The sequence below is a fragment of the Dipodomys merriami genome, unplaced genomic scaffold (assembly GCF_024711535.1).
Source record: "Dipodomys merriami isolate MVZ:Mamm:240054 unplaced genomic scaffold, mDipMer1.0.p SCAF_3, whole genome shotgun sequence".
Classification (NCBI taxonomy): Eukaryota; Metazoa; Chordata; class Mammalia; order Rodentia; family Heteromyidae; genus Dipodomys; species Dipodomys merriami.
Window position 1 is genome coordinate 29,049,775 of NW_027204492.1, and position 25,741 is coordinate 29,075,515.

Here is a 25,741-nt window from a genome sequence, read left to right on the forward strand (position 1 = left end):
ATATTAATAATTTATTTTTTTATCAGTAAGCTTAAATGCCTTTATTTAGACTTGCTAAATCTCATTTGTTAATGGTGCATGGACACTGATCTATGGTCAATGAGAAATTTAAATAAAGCATTGATTATACTTGGGTTGCAATAAAATCACATAACTAAGTTGGTAATATAATTGTAGAATATAAGGATGTAAATCAGAGGTTGCACTTTTTTCAGTTCTGACTCCCTACATTTTTTATTAAGTTTTCATTGCTCTTTGATAATTTAGACATGGGAAATTGGAGGCTCAGAGATGCTAAAAAAAAAAAACTAGCTCCAGGTCACAGTACTACATTGTTAACTCATACAAGATTCTAACCCAGCTTTGTCTGACCCAAAATTTGTCTACTACATTTGATTGAAGAATGGATAGAGAGGATGAAGAAGGTTCTCATGAAAAATGAGAATTGAAAAGGGAGGGTTCCACTTGAGTGAGCATATGGCTGCCTTTGTTCCTGATTTTATCTTCTGTTCTTACCTTTAGCAGTTTATTTATTGCTAAGAAATCTGCAGACTGTTTCAATATAGCTATCATCGTAGTAGCCAGGGTTTCATGTATTAGCTGGGCCTGAAGAACATTTGGTTTCTCAGGTCGGAAGCTATACTGTAAACCAAGAAAATGAATTGTAAGACACAACTGTCCCATAAAACATGCCACCCACAAGAAAGCCTATTTCACAAACCTTTATGAAGGATCTTAAATAACTATCCAAGCCTTCTTCATGGCATTTTGATACAATATGTAAGAGGACCCTGAAATGATATTCACAGAAGTCAGTATGTCATGCTACAGTTCCTTACCAGAGTTTGACTGTTAAATAACATCATTATGACTAACCCTAGACATACCTAGCACTCCTCCTTAAAAGTGAGAATTGCATAAACAATAGTTCAAGTCTAACAATGATTTTAGCACCTAATATGCTCAAGGTCATAAAATGCATCTCCTGGTTCAAGGCCACGTGCTGATATTCATGCCTACAATCCTGTCTACTCAGGAGATGGAGACTGTGAGGATCACAGTGTGAGGCCAGGCTAGGCAAAAAGTTCATGAGATACCTTCTCAACCAATAACTGGGTGCCATGCACCTGTCATCTCAGTTACAAGGGAGGATGAAATCAGGAAGGTCACCATTTCAGGCTAGTCAGGCTAAAAAGTTCATGAGACTCCAATCTCAATACAAAGAGCTGAACATGGGAGAGAGCCTGTCTCTCATCCTGGCTACAGAGGAAAGCATAAAATAGTAGGATCACTGTTCAGGCTAGATAGGCAAAAAAACAAAAAACAAAAAACAAGTGATAGCCTATGTCAAAAGTAAACAGAACAAAAAGGGCTGGAAGTGTGGCTTCGGTGGTTGGTAGAGTATTTGCCTTACAAGAGCAAAGCACCAAGCTCAAATTCTAGTACTTCAAATAATAACAACAATAATAATAATTTATTTCATGGTTCAAAAGAGGGATACTTTTATCTTGGCCCCTTTCATGTTTCTTCTCCTTTCTAAAACTATGTATGCATTTGAATTATGGCCTTAAAGTAAAAGACCTTAAAGTAAATATTGAAATTCTTTCCAGTGAGAATAAAAGGAAAAGCTTAGAAAGATGAAATGGAAAACATACCAACCAATGAGGAAAAAGGCTAGGGACATGTAGGAAAATCAGAAGTAAATATAAAATTCATACAAAGATTTAAAGTTAAGAGATGAGCAAAGTTTCTCAAATACCCGCAAGCATCCGAATCACACAGGAGGCTTCTTACCAGGTTGCCTGGCTCCACTCCCAGAATTTCTAATTTTGTAGCTGAGAGGTGAAGTTAATGGTGAGTATTTTCACTAATTTCACTCCCAGGTGATACTGGTGCTGCTGGGCTGGGAACCACATTTTGGGGTTAGAGCCATGCTTCTAAAATTTTCAACTTGATGGTCCCCAGCAGCAGAGATAAACAGTGTGCAAGTATAGGGAGCCTGAGGCCCAGGGGAAGAGGCTGTGACAAGCTGTGACAAGCTCAGGCCAGAGTTATCCAACACTGAGCTTACAATTTTTGAAAGTCTTCTTATTTGAATGCCAAAAAGCAAGAGTGTTTGCCTTTTACTCTCTGTCTTGGTTAGTTTTTGTATAAAAATAATATGCTAGCTTGGTGCTGGTGGCTCATGCCTGTAATCCTAGCTATCCAAGAGGCTGAGATCTGAGGATCATGGTTCTAAGCCAGCCCAGGCAGGAAAGTTCCTGAGACTCTTAGCTCCAATTAACCGCCTAAAAAATAGGAAGAGGAGCTGTGGTAGAGTGCTAGCCTTCAGCAAAAAACAAACAACAGCAACAAAAAAACTCAGGGACAATGCTCAAGCCCTAGTTTCAAGCTCCAGGATCCACACGAAAAAGAGAGAAAAAAATAGCCTTTATTCTTTCAAGTCAAAATTGATAGCCTAGCGCCACATTCTGTCCAAAATGAGAAATGCTAGTCATATGTGGCTGTTTAAATCGACTCGAACTAAAGTAAAACAGAATTAAAAATTTAGAACCAAGCATAGGTGGCTCACACCTATAATCCTAGCTACTCAGGAGGCTGAGATCTGAGAATCATGATCTGAAGCTAACCTCAGCAGAAATTGTAAAATTCTTATTTTCAATTAATCACTCAATCAGAAGTGGCACGGTGACTCCATGTGGCAGAGTGCTAGCCCTGAGAAAAAAAGAGTTCAGGGACAGCACCCAGGTTCCAATTCAAGCCCCACAACTGACAAAAAAAAAGCCCTTAGCTGAACTAACCATACTTCAAGTGCATGAGAGCCAACAAGTGAATAGTAGCTAATATACTGGACAGCACCAACACAGAACATTTATATCACTGGAACTGATGTGAACTGAAAATGTGTTTGTGTTCATGAATATACAAAGTCACTATTACAGAATATGAAGGGAGAAGTAAATAGCAATAAAATAATACTAGGAAACTTCAACATCCCACTTTCAAAAATGGAATAGTCAGCCAGACAGAAAATTAATAAGGCAATATTAGACTTGAACTACACTTAGGCCAAATGGGCCTAACTAATAGTCTTATAGAGAAGTTCCATTTACAGCAACAGAATATATTCTTCTCAGGTGTACAAAAAATATTCACCAGGATAGACCACACATTAGGCCACAAATAAGAGTTAATAAATTGAAGAAAACTGAAATTGTATCAAGTACTGTTTTCAACAACACTGGCACAAAATTCAAAACTGGTAACAGGAGGAACTGTGGAAAATTCAAAAATATGTGGAAATTAAACAACATGCCCTTGAACAACCAGCCAAAATAAAGGAATCAAAGGGCAATTTAAAAATATCTCAACAAATAACAATGAAAATACAGCATACCCAAACTATTAGAATGAAAAAGAAGAAAAAGGCAAAGCAATTCCAAGAAGGAAAATTGATAGCAATGGATGCTTCCATGGGCGGCGGGGGGGGGGGGGGTGTTGGGGGTGGAAGAGAGAAAGATCTTGAATAAATAGCTTCTTTGTATTTTAACACTGAAACTCACATGGTACAGTTGATAGGAACATCATCTTCTTGGGTCATATTTGTGAGAACTCGGAAGAGTTGCATAAGAATTACAGGTAGAAACTGTATCATGACTTGGATCTCCATGGCATGCAAACACTAAAATAAGTCATTATTAGTTATGAAAACAAACAGAAATATAATATAATTTGCAAATGTGAAATAGCAAAAAATTTAGTTAATGAAAAACATATTCAATAGACTATCAGCTCTTTTGAATGCAAATTTCCTGGGACAGGGGACCTTTGTTAATGCCTGAATCCATGCCTCTATTTCGAATTGAAATTTGGTGAGTTGACTTAATATTAAATGCTTAACTGAAAATGACACATGTAAATGGGATATATAGGATTTTTTTAAAAAGTCACTGGACGTGGCAAGCCAATATTCAATGGTGTGTAGGGAGCAGGGGGAAGAAGACGTGCTTGGAGATGTACCCACTTGTCCCCTACATTCTCCGTTTTCCAGCAGAATATGGGCTCCCACTGAATCTGGTGAGAGATCAGGCAGGCTTCAATGAAGTACACTTGTATATATAATTGGCTCCACACCAGCAGAATCTCCAAAACTGAAATCCTTTTGCATTTAACATCATCATACTACACTTCTTCAAAGTGCTAACACTGTCTCTAATAATAGATGTGTTACACACATTACAGTGAAGACGTATGTATGTGTGTGTGTGTGTGTGTGTGTGTATGTGTGTGTGTGTATATATATATACTGATATATATATATATATATATCAGTACTGCAAGCAGTAACATTTAAAAACATAAAAACTTCTCTTTTCCTCTGTCCACATTCACTCACTTGATCCTTCAGCCAGCCAGCATCCCACCTTCCCCTCCCCAAATCAATCCTCCTTGGAGCACTTTCTATTATAAATACCCTGTGTGGTGTTGTGGGAAATACAGCAGTTGACAAGCCAAGGCTTTGCACTTCAGGAGCTCATCATTGTTCTTTAACAGTCCTCTTGACTTGTGTTTCCACCTTCCATCCTTTTTCTCTCCACCCCTTTGCAAGGCTCTTATTCCAACAGTGACATCCAAAATCTCTGAGCTGGTTCTCTCTCATCAGATGCATACGTGGTCAGTCCTTCCAGATTGTTCTTCCTATATGCCCCTCTGTCCATCCTCCCTGTCTTTGCCCCTCTTCAGGATGCTCTATCTATAACCAAAATACTAAATAACTTTCTACTAGGTATCAGTACAGTTTCTCTTTCCTCCCAATGTATCTCTTATTATCTTCCACTGTATTCCAATGCTGATTAGACTACCTCCTACCAAGATTTTTTGCAGTGCTAAGGATGGCACCCAGGGCCATATACATGTGAAGCAAGTGATCTACTACTAAGCTATACCCCTACAACTCAATATTTTATTTTAGTGCCAGTCCTGGGGCTTGAACTCAAGGCTTGGGTGCTGCCACAGTTCCACTTTTGGCTTTTTTAAAAATTGGACATAATAGTCTCACAGACTTTACTTCCCCAGCTGGCTTTAAACTGCTTCAGATCACAGTCTCTTGAGTAGCTAGGAATACATGTGTGAACCACTGGTACTAGCTCAAGATTTTATTTTTGATGCTTCCCTATTACCTGGGGCAGTGGTTCTCAACCAGAGGCCACTGTTCCCACCCAGGAGATTTGGCAATGTCTAGAGACACTTTTTGGTTGTCACAAGTGGAGGAAGGTACTACCAAGCTCTAGTGAGCAGAGGTATCTTACTATGTACAGGAGACTCTACAATAAAGGTTTATCCTGCTAAATGTCAATAGTGCCAGAGTTGAGAAAGCCTGGCCTGGGGAATTAGTAAGTTCAAGTGACATACCATGCAGCCTACATTTTCAGCTTGTGTCTATACTATTCTTTCTTGTGTCTACACTAATCTATCTGACATTGTCCTACCTGTGTGCCGTTATTCAGATTTTAGAAAATCCTAGCTATCCTTCCAAGACAAGTTCAAACCTCTACTCCAGTGAAACCATTTATTTTCTCATTCAAGAAAGGCACATTGAACATACTTCCAGTATTCAAACATATCAAAAAGAAGACACTATGCTAAGCACCAGTGCCCACACTACAATCCTAGCTACTCAGAAGGCTGAGATATGAGGATGAAGGTTCAGAAGCAGCCCAGGCAGAAGAGTCTGTGAGACTCTTATCTCCAATTAACTGCCAAAAAAAGCTAGAAATGGAGGTATAGCTCAAGTGGTAGAGTGTCAGCTGGTGAGCAAGAAAATCTAGTGAAAGCTCAAGGCCCTGCTACAAGTCTGGCAGACAGACAGACAGACAGACAGACACAGACACAGACACACAGACACAGGCACACCAAAACTAAATCACTTCAGTGTAAACAGAAAATGGTATGGCAGTGGCATCTACAAAATTCAAAAGGATGAATAACTGAGCTACAGTGGGAGAAAATATTAGGTAAGGCTCCAGGGAGGAGGCAAATCAGGGACTAGGCAAGATGATGGCATGGAGAAAGACAGGCATTCCATGCAGGAAGGATCTCCCTGCTACCAGTATTGCTTCTATTTAATTTATTCTCAACATAGCAGCCAGAATGTTCTTTTTGAAATGCAAATTGGATAATGCCATCTTTTCCTGTTCAAAACAAAACAAACACCATAAGCAAAGAGCTATCATCAGCTTCCCTTACCTACGCATGTACTCAAACTTGCTCAGCTCTTGGCAACAAACACCCCTCTACTATGTGCTGTACTCCAGCTATGCTGTCTTTTCTTCTGTCCTGCAAACACACCAGTGAAAGATATTTACACGTACCACTGCATTCTATCATCACCCATGGCTGTCTTCTCCTGTTTCTTTTCAGCTCAAAATGACAGTGTCATTATATGGCTCATGCCTATACTCTTAGCTACTAAGGGGGCTGAGATCTGAGGATAATAGTTCAAAGCCTGCTTGGGCAGAAAAGTCCCTGAGAATTTTATCTTCATTTAGCTACTAGAAAACCAGAAGTGGAGCTGTGGCTCAAAGTTGTAGAGTGCTAGACTTGAGCAAGAAAATCTCAGGGACAGCACTGAGGCTCTGAGTTCAAGTCCCATGACCAACAATAATTTTTTTTGGGGGGGGGGTCTGGTTGTGGGGCCTGAACTCTGGGCCTGGGCGCTGTCCCTCAGCTCTTTACCTCAAGGCTAGCGCTCTACCTCTTGAGCCACAGCACCACTTCCGGCTTTTTTTTCTGCTTATGTGGTGCTGAGGAATTGAACCCAGGGCCTCATGTATGCAAGGCAAGCGCTCTACCACTGAGCCACTTCCCAGCCCCCATCAACAATTTTAAAAGACAGTTTTTCAGACAGCTTTCCATGACAAGTCTGTCTAGAATGTACTCCTGGTCCTTTGAAATCCCGTGAACTAAGTCTATTTTCCTTCCAGCATTCACTTCTACCTGAAGTTACTCATATCTTTATAATCTATCTAAACCTCAACAATAGCAGCTATGTTGTTTGAAATCTTTCCTATTATACTTCCATCACTCAAAACAATGTTTGGCCTATAGTAGGTTCTCAATAAGTAAATGGTGAATGGCTGAATAAGCAAACAAGAAAACAAAGGGTAAGATGAAGATAGAAGCCCACTAGTCCACACTAGGTCTTCAGTGCACTGAAACTTCTATACTTGGACACATTCAACATTCAATCACATAAGAGACTATCTGTATTTTTACATACTGTCAATTAACTGGTCTGCTCTGTTTCTTCATTTAGGTTGCAATCGCTCTACGGACAATGACTGTAATTATTCTTCTTTGAAGTTTCACAGTAGGTAGGAAAACAGTAAATACATAACAACAGCTCTACAAACAGATGTTAAACAAATGTATATAACAATATCATTTATAGGGACAACAGATAGCAATGGTTGCTAGAAAGATCCCAGGACTAAGAGTCAAGAAACATGTCACAGGTTTGGCTCAGTTTTTCTAACACTAGTTGAATGACTCTAAAGGCAAGTCACCCACACTTGGGCTTCAGTTTATCTGTAAAAAGAAATCTCTAGAACCCGTTTCAGCACTAACATTTTGTAAACAAACTAAAAACAACTACAAAAATCCCAAAACTTGGCTATTTCTGAGGTTACATGGCATTTCACTCACTGCCGCTAGAGGGCAGGCATAGGTAATATAAATATAAAAAACTCCACACCCTTAAAGATACCAATACGAGAACTCTTCTTTCTTTCTTTCTTTCTTTCTTTCTTTCTTTCTTTCTTTCTTTCTTTCTTTTCTTTCTTTCTTTCTTTCTTCCTTCCTTCCTTTCTTCTTTCTTTCTTTCTTTCTTTCTTTCTTTCTTTCTTTCTTTCTTTCTTTCTTTCTTTCTTTCTTTCCTCCTCCTCTTTCTCCTCCTCCTCCTTCTCCTTCTCTTCTTCCTACTCCTCCTTTCTTCATTTGAAGAATACTAGTCCTGCCAGGGGCCAGAGGCTCATGCCTGTAATATTAGCATCTCAGGAGGTTTGAGGATCATGATTTAAAACTAGCCAGGCCAGAAAGTCCATGAGACTCTGATCTTCAGTTAACCACCACAAAGTCAAAAGTGGAACTGTAGGTCAAGTAGTAGAGCCTTGAGTTTAAAAGCTCAAGAAAAGCACCCAAGCCCTGAATTCAAGCCCAGGACAGGCATTAAAAAAAAAAGAATGCTAGTCCTGTTCCATATCACTCTCAAAACTTTTACTATGCTTCCCCACTTGATGAAAAACCAATGATTTTAACACACAAAGCATGAGGAGCTCTTCTACCTAAGGACAAGATTGGAAAGTTAGATAACCATTATGCTTCTTAATGAAAATTAAGGCCAACAGCCACCATTGATAGATAGTCCCTTTTCATCTCCTCTTGAGCTATGTATGATATATAGATATATGATTGGCAGAATGATACCTTAAAATTAACATCAAATTATATTATTCAGATGTGAAAGTGTAGTTCAAGTAATAAATCATCAGCCTTGAGTGAAAAAGCAAAGGGACAGTGTCACTATCCTGAGTTCAAGCCTCAGTAGTAGTGTGTGTGTGTGCGTGCGCGTGCGCACACACACACACACACACACACACACACACACACACACAAAATCACAAAATTATGTCATTCTACTGGCCAAAGCCCTAAGACTTCCTATTGCACTTTGAGTAAGTGCTAACTTCTCATCTTGGCCTCATGGGCCTTACCTGATAGCATCCCAACTGACCTTCCAAGGTCTTTCCTTATCACTCTGCACAGCAGCCAAACTGGAATTCTTGCTGCTCCTTGAACATACCTAGCTAGGCTTCTCAAGGCCTTTGTGCTTGCTGTTCCCAGCTTATCCCCAGAAATGTAAGAGGCTCACTTTGTTTCTGCTAGGCCTCTGCTCAAATGTCACTTTAACAGAAACATCTCTGACCTCTTTAAACAGCAACTCCTTTTCATTTTATTCTAGTTTACCGTTTGTTTTTTTGTATAGTACTTAATACTACCTGGTATGATATAGATATTCATTTCTATGTTTATTGTGTGTCTTCATGAGAAATTAAGCACCTTGACAATAGGGATATTGGGGCTTTTTTTTTTTTAGTCTAATAAGATTCCCAATGCCTACTTCATAGAAAGCACTCTATAAATAGGTGTGTCATGAATGATTACCATAACAAACATTCTCCCACTCAAGCCTCACAAGCACCTACACGATGAATAGTTCTGTTAATCTTAATGTGTGGCTAAATGAATCTCAATTCAGTGAAGAAATAAAGGACTTGGAGAAGGTAAGTAACATGAGCAAGATCAATCACAGAGCTACTGCCATACCTGGGACACAAAGTTGGTTTATGATCCTAGAACCTTACACTTAATTTCATTTTATTTATCTCTATGAAAGAAATGAACATGTTTGTTTCTTGAAAACTATCACTAAGGCCAGGAGCAGATGGCTTACACCTGTAATCCTAATTACAGGGAAGACTGGGACTTGAGGATCGCAGTTCAAAGCCAGCCCTGTCCATGAAACTCCTACCTCCAAATAACTACCAAAAAAGCTGTGGCTGAAGACATAGAGCATTATCCTTGAGCAAAAAAGCTTAGGGACAGTTCCCAGGCCCTGAGTTTGAGCTCCAGGACACACACACACACACACACACACACACACACACACACACACACACACACACACACACACACACACACACACACACACACACACACACACACACACACACACACACACACACACACACACACACACACACACACACACACACACACACACACACACACACACACACACACACACACCACAAATCAAAGTGACAGCATATGTCCAATATATAGAGGCCTTGTTTAAAATAAAAATAAAATAATGATAAAAATGAAATGAAATAAAAATTTCTCAGTTTTCCCATGGCTAACCTACTAAAGGAGCAACAGTAGAAGTTGTAGGTTCTCTATACATCTGATCATGTGTGGTATTCTTTAAAGCTTTTCCCTTTTCCTTTGTCTCTTTAGCTTTTTCCATAGTCCTTCACTCATGGACACAGAAAGCATTTCAAGTCTTATTCTAAGCAAAAAGTGTCTGTGTTCTTCCTGGACCTCTCCCACAGCATTCTCCACCTTAAGTGAACAGTTGGCAGAAAAAGCAAAGATCTGAAAAATCAATTTCTACAACTGAAATACACATTTCTAAGAGCTTTTTTTCAAACGCATCATGTTGAATACTGGCTATAACGTTTTCCTCCTAATGTAGCAACTCCACTGTCTGCTTTAAAACAGCCACTTGATGGAAAAGTAGATAATAGAAAGTGCTCTCCTGAGGATATCCAGCCCAAAGTATTTCCAAGGGCTTGTCTGATTCTTTTTTCCACATCAAAATGAGGTAGCAGAAAGACATGAAAAACCAACCTTTCACAGAAAGCTGCTGTTCATTTACCTTTAAATATTTAATGAGCTCCCCTGGAACTTCTTTGGAACCTGACTGAATCAGCTGGCAATGATGGAAGAATTTGTGCACATGCAGATCCTAGAACACAGATGGAAAGAGCCATATGAAATGAGATTTGATTCATTATTCTAAAACACAGGCTCTCCACTCCCCTCCCCCCACATCTTGCCAATCTAACCTTCCTGGCATGCTAAAGCCTGGACTCTGGCTCCAGCAACCAACCTATGTGTACATGTCCCAAACAGTAAAGCCAGGTGAATCTGGCATGTACCTAAGCACACAGGAGACCACAATGTATCCTCAACCCCTAAGCATTCATTGAATCCCTTTTCCCACTGGTGTGTTCTATGAAGTTGGGTTGCCTCTCCATTTTAATGAAATAAGCAGGAACACATCTCTGAAATTATGGGTTAAGAAAAGGTAGCAGCAGGAAGTTACCAGGACAATAGTCTCAAGCATTTAATTCCCAACGTTACCACGGAATTCTGTGGTGAGTCCAGATGTCTCATATGGAATCCATATACACCACTTTTCTGAACAGCTTGTATTATAGGAGGTACAAGAATGAAATGGGAATCTTGGCCTAGGTCCTTGAATTATTACTGTGTGAGCTTGGGAAAGTCTCATAACTTGACTAGGCCTTAATTTCTTTACCTATAAAATGGGGATGATATCTCTCTAATATGTGGAATCTAGAACTAAAAGATATAAATACACACAGAGAGAAAGAGAAAGAGAGAGAGAGAGAGAAAGAAGAAAGTGAACATGATTATAACTGTGAGAGTATTTGGAGTGTGGGGGAAGGGAGAGGGTAAGAGATGGATGGAGGGTGAATAATATCAAAATACCTGGTATCCATGTATGAAGATAGCATAAGGAAACTTGCTAAAAGCTGTCAAATAATAGAGATGTAAGAGGGACATGGAAAGAGAGAACATCAGAGGGGGGTAATTGTGAACCACAGTGAAAGCCCTCTGTGCAATTAATATACATTAAAGAAAATGAATGACAAGAATGTATAATGGGCTCTGTTGGGACTAGTTACAGTGGGAGGTGGAAGGTGAATAAAGAGGGTGAATGAGAGGAAATGTGATCAAGCCCTTCATCTGTATGCATAAAAATAAAAAAGAAAATGTGCTGAAATAGTTTTAAGAAGGGGGAGGGGCAACAGAGGGAGTGAGCTTGATTAGAGAACATTGTATGCATATATGAAAGTAAACAATGGGAAAACATCTACTTTTACATCAACATCAAATATAAATAAAAAATAAAATATCAAAACAATGAAACTCCCTCGTATAACAATATATGCTAACAAAAATGTTAAAAGCGATGAGATTATAAGAGGAAAAAAATGGAGGATGATAGCCTCCAGGAGCCTTTTCTTTTAGCATTTTGTGAGGCTCAAATCAGTTAGTGAGCAAAGAAGGATTTTGTAATTCGAGAATAATACAAAACATATGCTACAATGAAGTTATTATTAGTGAGAAAATCCTGCAGGCTACAATTTCCCTAAGGTTATAGCAATTAAGTATAGTCCATTTTGGCTGGGCACTGGTAGCTCACACCTGTAATTGTAGCTACTCAGGAGGCTGAGATCTGAGGATCATGGTTCAAAGCCAGCCCGGGGAAGGAAAGTCCACGAGACTCTTATCTGCAATAAACCACTAGAAAACCAGAAGTGGCGCTGTGGCTCAAGTGGTAGAACGCTCGCCTTGAGCTGAAGAGCTGAGGAACAGCGCCCAAGCCCAGAGTTCAAGCCCCACGACCGACAAAATAAAATAAAATAAATATATATATATATATTCCATTTTAATGAAGAAATGTACTTGAGAATGAAACTCTAAGAAGTAAACTCATTGAACAATTAACTGACAAGTTTAACAAAAATGAGTATCAGAAAGCTAAAACACAGTTTGAATGGAGAGGGGCAAGTGGGTGCATGGTGGGAGGAGAATACATGAATGGAAAAGGAAACGGGACAAATACAGTCATTACACTAAAAAACACATGCTGGAGTATTCAAACTGACATAACTCAGATAAAACAACTTACTTGAGTATAAATAGTAGACTCTAAATGGCTTTTAATCTTCAACAAAGGTTTTGCACCATCTACCCACTTAATATCCGCATTTGATTGCTGTGAATAGAAAATACACACACTTTTTATACCATAGCAATGGATAGTCAGCAATATACAGCACCTTTTTGCATTTTAACATTTTTCAGAAATGAATGTATTAGAGTCATACATTAGAATGAATAAGTCCTAAATCATTTTAAATTTCCAATAATTTTAAGACTGATATTTCCATAAATTATGATGAAAATTACTTAAATAAATGGATTTTTTAAATGATGCACAAAACTCAATACTGAGTTTTAAAAGTTACTAGAATCAGCAGATGTCAAATTATTTTATCAAGCTGCTGTAAACTCTAAACACAGACTTTTCATAATGGACTTTATTGTAGATGAGTACCAGCCCTTCAGAACCCTTTTTCATAGCATTGTCCTGAGCCATCAACTAGACCAATAGAATTATACTTTTTAAACATTAACTTATGATCACTTCAACACACGCAGAGATTTTCCTACCCTTCTTGATTCTGCATCATTCAGATTCAAGTAGCCTGGGGGAAGATTGGCTGAAACTGGCAGCTGTTGTTCAAATGTGATGATTCTACCATCCTTCAGCAAAGGCACCCAGGCAAAACCAACTGCCAAGACAATAATCAACCATAAGAAATGAAATTTTCAATGCAATTAGCTACACGAATATCTGACTGCTAAGCAGTGGAGTTTCCAGGGATCTGTATGTGGGAGCCCAGGTGTTGGGCAACTATGTATGGGGAAGGAACAATACTTTTGGATGGTTTCCTAGTCCTAGCCCAACCACTAAGCAAGCTTGTTTACTCTCTTTCCTTGCCAATAAAAGTGAGAGCAACAACAGTCTTTCTGTCTAAAAGAGTTGCCAGATCATAGTGAGATAATATATGAAAACAGGTGAAAACTTAAAACGTGCATCAATTGCTTTATCATGTTATGGGATCTCTCTCTCTCTCTCTCTCTCTCTCTCTCTCTCTCTCTCTCTCTCTCTCTCTCTCTCTCTCTCTCTCTCTCTGTGTGTGTGTGTGTGTTCGTATGCAGGTCCTAGGGCTAGAACTTGTGGGCCTGGAAACTGTCCGTGAGACTAGTGCTCTACCACTTGAGCCACAGCTCTACAACTTGCTTTTTTGCTGGCTAATTGGAGATAAGAGTCTCAAGGACCTTCCTGCCTCAGTTAGCTTTGAGTTGTGATACTCACATCTTAGCCTACTGAGTAGCTAGGTATGGGCCACTAGCACCTAGCCAAGAGCAGGCTTTGAACTGTGATCCTCAGATCTGTCTCCTAGGCAGCTAGGGTTACAGTGTCCAACTAGGGGATCATTTTGGGTCGACTTACGTTATAAGGTTCGGATTTTTTTTTAAAATCTATCCTTTCACTAAAAGTACACAATCTTTTCTTTTCTTTTTTTTATTGTGAAAATACTGTACAGAGGGGTTACAATTATATGGGCAAGATAATGAGTACATTTCTTATCAAACATTGTAGCCTCCTCCTTTGTTTCCCCTTCCCATCCCATCCTCCCCCACCCCCCACCCAACCCTCCCCCCCCACCAAAGTTCATTTTCGACATAACAACTTGTACGTCTCATTGTTGCAATGGGTCCACCAGTATCCCTATTTAAATGATTTGTTTTTTCCCTTCCCCTCCACAAATTATAACAACATCAAATACAGTGAAAGCAGGGCTTATACCGTGGGGGAGGAACATACAAAGCAACAAAGAAATAATCTTATAAATGTATTAGAAACAATCGCATGAAAGAAAAAAAAACATTTGAATACATATCTTAGGGTTCATTTCCCTAACATCAACTTAACTGACCTTTTTTGCTTGACTCAGACATATACTAGTTATTGCAAATAAGGGAAACCATGGGACCCATGTTTCTTTGGGCCTGGCTTATAAAAGTACACAATCTTATACCTGAGACTGTCTCAGACAGCAATCACATATCCCCAAAATTTCAGACTATGGAAAATTAAGGTCTTAAGTCAGGTTATATTCTATATTTATACAAGGCAGTAGGCATAAATTATTTAGATGGGCAGATTTCCTTGATCGTGGGATGAGGAGGTAGAGTTGGATTATTAAGCCAGACTACAGTGTTTATGACTTGACTCCACTAGAGATTTTACCCAATCTCTATGTTTCTTAACAGTTCTACCCCCAAAGGAAAGTCTTGGCTTGCAATTAGAAAACTCATCATGTTGTAGCTAAAAAAGCCAGAGCCATCTGTGTTACTGAGCAGTGTCAGTATTTCCATTATAGAGATTACTCTGGGTTTCAAGTGTTTATAACTCATCTGTAAAAAAGCTTGCTCTGAACTGAGTTTTGGCAAATGAGAGAGGGTGTTGGCTAGAAAGCACTTTGCAAAGCCACTGCTTTCTGATTCTTTAAAATTCTTTGTATGAGTGCCTGCACACGTGTGTCTGTGTGCATGCATGCATGTGTGTTTGTGTATGTTTATACTGTGAATCCAGAAATCAACACAAATCTGGTTAGAATGTTTTCATTTATGTGTTTAATTTGGCAAATGTAATTCTTAAAAGACGGCCAAAACATTGCTTTCTCTGAGTAAAGTTTTTCTCAGACTCTCCAACATGCCTAAAGTGCTCTGTGCCAGTGTGACCTCAGAAATGAGTTTACCCAGGCTTTTATTTAACAAACAAACAAACAAACAAACAAACAAACAACAACAACAAAAACAAATGAGTGCCAGTGGCCCTAGCTACTCAGAAGACTGCGATCTGAAGCTCATGGTTCAAAGCCAGGCCTGGTGTGTGAGATTTATAAGTCCAATTAACCATCAAAAGTCCAGAAGTGGAGCTGTGGGCTCAAGTGGTAGAGTGTCAGTTTTGAGTTTGAACCCCAGTACTAGCACAACAATAAGAACAGAGAAAAACAACAATGAGCAGAAGAACCACTAGAAATGAGTCTATCAATGTAGTTAAGTTGAAAAACTGACCAATGAGGAAAGATTTCTAGCCCAGAAACTAGGAAAATGTGTTACGTATTCTTAGATAACAAGGTTTTCTTCATAAAAATTTTGATTGAGATAGATATCAGATATAATTTCTCCAATCAAAGGATACAATTGAATGGTTTTCAGTATGTCTGCAACTGGGTCTCCATTTGTAACACCATGAAACTGCAAAACATTTTTATCATCCCCCAGCGAAATATCATAGCCCTGAGCAGTCACTTCCCATTCCCTCCTTCCCCAGTGCTAGCAAATACAAGTCCACTAGCTATTGCTTAGGTAGCATTGTTGCACGGTAAACGTTCAGATCATGGCCAAGTGTGTATACTAATCAAAATGCATACAGAGTACTCGGAAATCACGAATGTACAATATCAAGCATGCCATCTGGCTCAAAGGTAGGAAGCCACTTAAAGGATGAGGAGTTAAAACTGATGAATGACATGAAGAATAACCATCTCATGCTTCCCTGATCACCTTGCCCACATGTAATATTTGCATAAGGAAGCCAGAATTTGTCATTCAGGAAGTACCCACTGCCATGGTTTGTCATTGTTTTGCCTGCTTTCTTCTCAATTCTCCATGTCTCTGCCCTCACAAACTGCAGTTTTTCAGAACAAGACAACACTATCTACAATGGAAACTTGTTCCTATTTAGCCCTATTGCCTGCTCACCATTACTCAGAGGTCTCACTGGCAACTCAAACTCAACATTGGTCTCAAACTTAACATGCTAATAATTTTGCTACTACGAATATCTTCTAGCTAGGCATCAATGGCTCACACCTGTAATCCTAGCTACTCAGGAAGCTGAGATCTGAGGATTGAGGTTCAAAGCCAGCCTAGGCAAGAAAGTCCATGAGACTCAGAAAAAGCCTAAGTTGTGCTGTGGCTCAAGTGGGAGAACACTAGCCTTGAGCACAAAGAGGCTCAGGGAGAGAGCCCAGGCACTGAGTTCAAGCCCTAGGATGGGGGAAAAAAGAACATCTTCTTTTTGATCACCCAGTTTTGGCCCTTCAGTGTTTACTTTGAACCATGTATCTAGTAGTGAGTTGTATATCAAGTCCAACAGATATCCTTTGGAATCCACAGGAGATTGACTGGTTCTAAGACCTCTTCATCAATACCAAAACCTATGGGTGCCCAAGTCCCTTATATAAAATGGGATCATATTTGCATGCAGTTTACACACATCTTCCTGTACACTTCAAATCACCTCTTCATTACTGGTTATACCTAATATATTGCAAATGCTATGTAAATAGTTTTACTGAATTGTTCAGGGGATAATGGCAAGGAAAAACATCTGTACATATTCACTATAGATATATTTACAAAAATATTTTCAATGCACACTCATTTGACTATATTAATGAGGAACCCACAGATATTGAGGGAATGTATCCTTTTTTCTGTATTTCCCTCTTTTCCTCTGCCTCCTGATAATATCATAGTATGATTCTTTAATTTTGCTAGACTTTATAAATAGCTCCCGGGCACCAGTGGCTCGTGCCTGTAATCCTAGCTACTCAGGAGGCTGAGATCTGAGGATCACAGTTCAAAGCCAGCCCAGGCAGTTAAGTCTATGAGACTCTTATCTCCAATAAACCAGTAGAAAAACCGGAAGTGGCACTGTGGCTCAAGCAGTAGAGCGCTCACCTGATGCTGAAGAGTGCAGGGACAGGGCTGGGAAGGTGGCTCAGTGGTAGAGCGCTTGCCTTGCATGCTCAAGGCCCTGGGTTCGATTCCTCAGCACCACATAAGCAAAAAGAAAAAAGCCGGAAGTGGCTCTGTGGCTCAAATGGTAGAGCGCTAGCCTTGAGCTGAAGAGCTGAGGGACAGCGCCCAGGCCCAGGGTTCAGGCCCCACGACCGGACCCCAAAAAAACACAAAAAACAAAAAACAAAAAAAACAAAACAAAAAGAGTGCAGGGACAGCACCCAAGCCCAGAGTGCAAGCCCCATGACCAACAACAACAACAAAAACTCCCTAATTGCTCTTCCTTCTATTCTTCCTGCTCAACTTACCCTGCCTTTTATCTCGCTACCTGATTCCTTTTCTCAAAACAGCTCTTACTAGTCTTCGTAATCCTTCAATAGTTCCATATTAGTGACAGTATAAAATCAATGCCATCACCTGCCTTGCATGCTTCCTACAATCTGATGCCTCCATCTCAACTTGACATTCTATGATGCCCTTCTCAGCATCTTATGCTCCAGTTTTGATGAACAACTTATAGTTCTCTGTCCATACCTCTCAACACTCTAACATTTTACAAGCTCTTCCTTCACCCCAGAATCCCACACCTACCGATCATCACTGCATAATCAAGGTCCACCATACCCTTACAGATTTCACTCAAATACCATCTCTTCCCAGAAGTCTTCCTTGATTTCCAGCTACTTATCCCTAGACCAGATGAATAACTAGCTCCTCTCTGAGTTCACATAGCATGACTTTCTCAGTCATCAGCACTATCTTGTATTAGAATTGTATACATAATACATAAAACTCATTTTTCATAGTAGATATATTCACTGAGGATCTGTGTTGCATTCTTTATTCTCCATAATTGCTACTACAATATCCTATACAAATAAACACATAGAAATATTTTCTGAAATGAGTGAACAAATGAGTGAATCACCCAGGCTGGCCTGAACTGCATCCTAGGGCATCCTAACAATTCATAAAGCAGGTATGACATAGGCTACATTCGCTGGCCTTCCGTCTTCTCCCAAGGCTATTTCCCACTGGCTATCTAAAGCTTTGCTGAAATGGGACCAGGACTCCATGCTGCTACTAAAGCTTATTCAATTTCATTAAATCTGTTCTCTTCTTATTAGAATTAGGCAACTCCCAGCCTCCCCCCGGCTCACAGATGTCCTTGGCTCTGGGCTCACTTCCCTCTTCCTCAATAAGCAGAACTGAAAATTTTGGTTGCTGGGCAATTTTATACAAAAGAGATAACAATACAGTATCATAATATGAGTTCCTTTCTGAGAACAGCAATATTACTTTATGTTGCTTATACTAGTTTAAGCATACTGGCAAGCATTTATTTGGACAATAATATTGGTTATAAAGATAATAAAATCAACATATAATTCATCTTTTGCCAATAAACATTTCTTAGATGGGTCTTGCTATGTTGCCCAGGCTGGTCTCAAATTTCTAGGCTCACACAATCCTCCTGCTCAGCCCCTGCTGTACCTCTGTAATTGATTTACCAATGCACTTTTACTTTTTATTCAAGAGGAAAAATGGTATACAGCTTGATGAGAATATGTATGACAATCCCATTTAAAATAGCTACAGGAAGAGACATTTAAGGAGCATACAGAGCTAGGTGCTGATGGCTCACGTCTGTAATTCTAGCTACTTAGGGGGTTAAGGTCTGAGGATCTGGGTTTGGAGCAGCCCAGGCAGGAAAGTCCATAAGACATCTCCAATTACCACCTCCAAATCCAGAAGTGGGGAGGCATGGCTCAAGTGGTAGAGTGCCAGTCTTGAGAAAAATGCTAAAGGACAGTGCCTATACCCTGAGATTGAGCCCTAGTACCAGCATGTCCAAAAGCATGTGTGTACATATACTTGACACGTGCACAGGCAGGTGTGTGTGCACATGCACATGAATGTGCACGCACGCACGCATGCATGAACACACACACACACACACACACACACACACACACACACACACACACACACACACACACACACACACACACACACACACACACACACACACACACACACACACACACACACACACACACACACACACACACACACACACACACACACACACACACACACACACACACACACCCTAAAAAGAGCATGTGGTTCTGGGCTTGTGACTCAACACTACAAAAACAAATAAGGAAACAAACAGTATACATACCTGGAGTTTCAACTGTGTCCTGTTTTTTGGTTGTTCCCTTTGTGTTAATTTCACAACTTACATGATAAAAAGTGAAAAGCAAGTGATGTTTAGGATGCAGGTGAATGGGAAGTTCAATTTTAATCTGAAATGGCAGAAAAGTTATACATAGCATTTCGTTTTCCTTTGTTTTAATTATCAAGCTGGACTGTTAGACATGTAATTCAGTTTCATCATACTGTTCCAAAATACCTTCTAAATAGCAGGCCAAGTGGCCAAATAAGGAGATTCCAAATGCTTTCCTGGTCAGTTTCAATTTGACAACAATATTCTGCTGGATTATGAGGGTTGATTCAGTACTTTCACTTGAGACTAATGAATTCTCTGACTTCAAGTTTGCAGCAGAATTTTTCTAAATCTCTAGAGTAAAAATCACATTCTCACATCTCAGGGATATTGTGTAACCTAAATTGAACCAATGAAGATAATCCAGGGCTGGCAGAGAGGCTCAAGTGGTAAAGTGCCGGTTTAGTAAGTGCAAGGCTTTGATTTCAAACCCTAGTACCACAAAAAAAACCTAAATTACATTAATACAATTCATTTACAGTATGTACTGAATTTGAAAAGTTACATTCCTAAACTGGTTTTTTTTTGTACGAAAAATTAAGACCTTACAAATAAACTTCCAAAAAGTCACTATATGTGGTATGTACAAATTATAGTTCAAATACATTCCTCTGGTAGAATAATACAACTTTAATCTTGCATAAATAGATAAAAACTTAACTTTTGCTTAAAAAGATAAAAACAAAGCTGGGCATTGGTGGCTTATGCCCGTAATCCTATGTTCTCAGGAAGCTGAGATCTGAGGATTATGGTTTGAAGCCAGCCTGGGCAGAAAAGTCCATGAGTCTCTTATCTCTAGTTAACCCTTCAAAAGCTGGAAGTGGATCTGTGGTTCCAGTGGTAGAATGTTAGCCTTGAGGAAAAAAAAAAAAAGCTAGGGACAGTGCCCAGACTCTAAGTTCAGTCCCCAGGCTTAGCATGCATACGCGCATGTGGACACACACACACACAAAGATAAAAATGATCGGGGCTGGGAAGGTGGCTCAGTGGTAGAACGCTTGCCTTGCATGCATGAGGCCTTGGGTTCAATTCCTCAGCACCACATAAGCAAAAAAGAAAAAAAGCTTGAAGTGGCACTGTGGCTCAAGTGGTAGAGCGCTAGCCTTGAGCTGAAGAGCTGAGGGACAGCGCCCAGGCCCAGAGTTCAGGCCCCACAACCAGACACAAAACAAAACAAAACAAAACAAAGATAAAAATGATCATCTATTACTCCAGTATTTATAATTAATGCTTTCAATAGAGTATCTTACGTAATTTTCTAATCAGAAACCCACTGTTCATAATATTCCCTGAAAGTGTGTAAGAAACAAATCACAAATTAATAGACAATGTACATGTACTTATCTGTCTTTTTTATGGTGCCAGTCCTGGGGCTTGAACTCAGGGCCTAGACCCTGGCCCTGAGTTCTTTTGCTCAAGGATAGTGCTCTACCACTCGAGCCACACCTCCAAGTATATGCACTTATCCATACAGATACTCAAGTTTCACCTTTTCTTTCTTGGTTAATACGTAGAAAGTGATTTTTTTTAAAAAAGCTCTATTCATTTCAGGCATCCAAAAAACAAGTGGATTATTTACTATATGATCTAGTTTCTGCCCTGAGTAGCATTGGTTATAGAGATGCACACATTAAACCAAAACCAAACCAGTTGGTAATGGACATCTGGTCCAATTATTTCTCAGATGAGGCATGGTTTTGGTGTTATGACTAAGATCTGTTATAGGTATATTCACAGCATCCAGACCATCTGGATATCTAATGCTCTGCTGCACGTAAATATGGACATACTCCCTCCCTGAGTAGAAAAAATACAAAGCACCACTACCTCTCTCCCCATTCCCCAAGAAATGAGGGAAATTGGATTGAGAAAGCAACAAGTAACGTTTATGGCTGGGGTTTAAGGACTTCCCAGGTGAACCTGGAGAAGTCATGACAGAAGGGAGGAGGATGTCAGATCAAGCCAGGAATGGAAAACATGAGGACTAAGATGCAGAAACAGCAGAGCATACTGGCCTGGAATGCCAATTCAGGTTCCATGGAACCATGTATGAATCAAAAGCAGGTTACAGATTTAGATAAATACATACAGGGTAGAAATGGCTGGAATGGAGACACACTGGGAATTGTAGAGATACAGGATAGAGAAACTATAAGAAATAAAGAGAGACAGGGCCCAAAAGACTCAGGAGGGAGAACAGAAGCCAAGATAGGAGACTACCTACTCCTCTTTACCTGCTTCCCACTGAGATGAGATGGGCAGCCAGTGGGATTCTATGGCACAGGTGTGTAGCTGTGTCTTTCAAAGAATTTCCCTTTCAAGCAGGCTGTTCCAGTCTACTGCATAAAACCCCAAAGGGAAAGAGCTAGAGGGGCTTTGAAAACAGATCTTCTTTCTTATTTTAAAGCCATAGAAATGGAGAGTCAACAAGAGGAAATGACTTTCTCGGTGTCACACAGATGCAGCCAAGGGGGTGAGAACCCTACTGCTACTCTGATGTCTCTGATGTTTTTTCCTACCTTGTTATTGCAACTCAGAGAGGCCTTTACATTTGTGGGCAAATCTTTCACTGTCAGCAAAGGGCACCAAGCAAGTAGTGGCCCTTAGATGTGACATTTTTCTGCTTTCATGAAACAAAACATTCAGAGATTGCAAGTGCAGATAAAAAATGGAAATAATTTGAAGAGAAAAAGAATAGCAAACACTACATTTTATAAATATTGGATGATAGGGATTTTACCTCATCGTAGAACTCTGGATTTTGGTTGTGATGTGAGACAACAGCATATGCATTTGTGGTAAAAACAGACCCTGCAGGTTTTCCATAAATGCACTGCAAAAAAAGGAAACACAGTCACCACTCCAAATGTGGAATCCTGTTAGCTCTCCCCTAACCCCCTTCACCCTGGCCTGTAAGTTCTGAATCGTTTACAGTCACTCCACATACCATTTTTGGTAGTGCCTAACTTGACTGTACAATGCTTATGAACTTTTCTGGCCATCAAAGCAATGCAATTCCCAACTCGTTGATGATACATAGCTAAACATGTTTTTATCACTTGGAAGGGACATCCTTTTAGACTAGGCCTATAGAACTTACTTCTCTCATGACCCTTGAGTATCCTCAATATGACAGACACTACCTCAGCCACTCAGCAACATTTTTTGGATTCTCATTGTACAGTGGACAGGGAGAAGAGCGCGCACACACACACACACACACACACACACACACACACACACACACACACACACACACACACACACACACTCTCTCTCTCTCTCTCTCTCTCTCTCTCTCTCTCTCTCTCTCTCTCTCTCTCTCTCTCTCTCTCTCTCTCTCTCTCTCTCTCTCTCTCCAGCAGAAGCATTCATGGCCCAAAAGGAACTGAAAAAAAAATGTCTATCTACAGATAAGGTTGCTAAGTCTCATATTTTTAAATGTGGCACTTGATGCCTCCCCCTTTTTTTCAAAATCACTGGCTTTATGTTATACTAATAAAATAAATGTAAAGCTTTCTATGGTTCCATGGAATGTCCTGAATTCAGTTATATGTAAGCTTTTCACTTCCACTGGCCCAATAAACTCAAGGATGAATATGGAGTGACTGAACATGCCAACGTACTCACTGCCTCACTGATACTCCAGAGTGAGCCTCTAGGCCAGTTAAGGAATGAAACTGAGACTCCATATTAATGCATAGCCAACTCTCTGAAATACAGCTACTAAAGCCATTTTCAAGAGCTGCTGAGAGGTAACCTAAGAATCTCTAAGCACACAAAAGGATATTACACAGAGGAAAAGGAAGAGTGGTTCTCATCTCTACTGAGGGGAACTTCAGGAAAAAATGTACTGCATTAGAGTCAGCTAATCTTTAAGCTTTTCTGTGAAAAAAGAAAAAAAACACAGCTATCTTCAAAGGATGGGCTACACAATGTTGAAAAGTTTAGTCAGGGACAGTCTCTTTCTCTAGGGGATTTGTAGAAGTCTAGGTACCCTTTTGTCTGATCTAGCTGAGCCTAAGCTCAAGCTAGAAGCAAGGAGCCAGATAAATACTTTATGATGGCCACATATGCTCTGAATTCCTTTCCAAGTCTCTGATTAATGGGCTAAAGAGCAAAAAAGTGAAAACCAATGATAAAGAGAAAACTGTAAAGGCACTGTGATATGACCAGTATATAAGCATTGCTATATCAATCTCAGCATAGATAACACAGATTTTGCTTTGCAGAGACTGCAAATTCAAGTTTGGAGGCAGCATTTGGCCAGCCCTGGAATGGAAGTCATATCTCAGATCAAAGCAGTCATGCTGTGCTTCTGTCAGCTCAAAAAGCCTGTTCAGGTTTCAAGGAGAAAGGAGTTTATGGTCTCCTGAAGATACCATTATAAACTATCAAGTGATTTTTTTTTTGAAAATGACATTGTGGCTGAGATCTGAGTACTGTCAATTCAAAGTGGAAACATCAAAACCTGCTATGTAAAGTTTATCCATCTTGGGGAGAGGGGCAGTGTTGAGGATGAAACCATAGTTCCATCCATATTAAATTAAGTGTTCATACTAAGCTAAATCCCTGGCCCAAGTTTACACACACTCACATACACACACACACACACACACACACACACACACACACACACACACACGGATAGTGCTCTACGTATACTTATATATGTAATATATGTATGTATGTGTGTGTATTTATATATACATACATACATAAATACTCTCACACACACATATATATTCCCATCTCGTTTTGCTATACATTAACATTTAAACTAACACAGTTCATGTTTTTTTTTCTTCTTTTTGTGCTGGCCCTGGGGCTTGAACTCAAGATTGGGCACTGTCCCTGAGCTTTTGTGTTCAAGGCCAGTGCTCTACCACTTAAGCCATAAGCTTTACTTACAGCTTTTTGTTTTCATCAGTTAAAAGAAGATAAGAGGGGGCTGGGAAGGTGGCTCAGTGGTAGAGCGTTTGCCTTGCATACCAGAAGCCCTGGGTTCAATTCCTCAGCACCACATAAGCAAAAAAAGAAAAGCCGGAAGTGGCGCTGGGCTCAAGTGGTAGAGCGCTAGCCTCGAGCTGAAGAGCTGCCAGGTCCAGAGTTCAAGCCCCATGACCGGACCAAAAGAAAAAAAAAAGAAGATAAGAATCTCATGATTTTTCCTCTGGGCTGGCTTAGGACAATGATCCTCAGATCTCAGGCTCTTGAGTAGCTAGGATTACAGGCATGAGTCATTGGTGCCCAACCCATTTTCTGATATTTGTAAACAAATTAAATTTAGAGCATGACACCATTAAGCACCCAAATCGCCATCTATATACTATCATTACCAAAACTGTCACTTTATCAATGTCGGAAACAAACCTTTAGTGAGCAAGCATCACTTTCATCTGAATCTCGGAATTCTACACAGATCGCAATGTTCCTTGCCTATAATGACAAACCATCCAAAATGAGTCACACATGAGGGAGAAGATGCTATGTCACATTTTATCCTTCAAAAATGTATACTTAATACTGCTTACCTTGGCAAATGTTTTCTGGCTATCATATTTTAATTGCAAGGGATAGACATACAGATGGTTTTTGTAAATAGTAAATGGATAACAATATTTTGTCATTTCTGGAACAAACTCTTCTACCTCCACAGTAATATTTTGACAATTCTTTTCAAAAGGCTTCAGGGGCACATATGAAGAAGTAATACAATCTATAGCAGAAAAAAAATAAATAAGCCAAGAGTGTAGAACTGAACAATTCTTACCACATTCCCATATTTACAAAAATATACATGGAACATGTTTTCAGAATGATTTAGAAACGTAATTCTTAGTAGGTGACAAAAAGTCAAACAACCACTTAAAGAGCTCAAAAGGACACGAAGGAATAGTCTGATGCTGACTTGTGGAGCCCTTCACACCAGACGTGGATAGAGATTTCATTCGAGTGACTTGCCAACTATAACACATCATAATTTTGACGAATGTAAACTCTGTGCTTTCTCTCCTGTGGCTGCAAGTTAGCTTTCACTGCAAATTTTTATGGGTATCAGGAAAAGAAATAATGGTAAATTTATGCTTCCACTTAGTTCATGGAGAGTCACTTTTAAAGTTAACT

The 25,741-nt window shown here is 39.7% G+C and overlaps 1 protein-coding gene across 2 annotated transcripts in view; it reads right to left on the reverse strand.

Annotated features, from left to right (window-relative positions):
- Positions 1-25,741, reverse strand: part of Dock11 (dedicator of cytokinesis 11) — a 198,225-nt gene that overhangs the window by 73,338 nt on the left and 99,146 nt on the right. For both annotated transcript variants that reach the window (XM_070039850.1, XM_070039849.1), the window contains exons 17-26: positions 25,150-25,334; positions 24,989-25,054; positions 22,356-22,448; positions 19,511-19,634; positions 13,111-13,232; positions 12,566-12,652; positions 10,499-10,588; positions 3,564-3,682; positions 722-791; positions 517-642 (exon numbers count right to left, since the gene is read on the reverse strand). In XM_070039850.1, the coding sequence (XP_069895951.1) occupies positions 517-642; positions 722-791; positions 3,564-3,682; positions 10,499-10,588; positions 12,566-12,652; positions 13,111-13,232; positions 19,511-19,634; positions 22,356-22,448; positions 24,989-25,054; positions 25,150-25,334 (1,082 nt within the window). The remainder of the gene's footprint in view (positions 1-516; positions 643-721; positions 792-3,563; positions 3,683-10,498; positions 10,589-12,565; positions 12,653-13,110; positions 13,233-19,510; positions 19,635-22,355; positions 22,449-24,988; positions 25,055-25,149; positions 25,335-25,741) is intronic.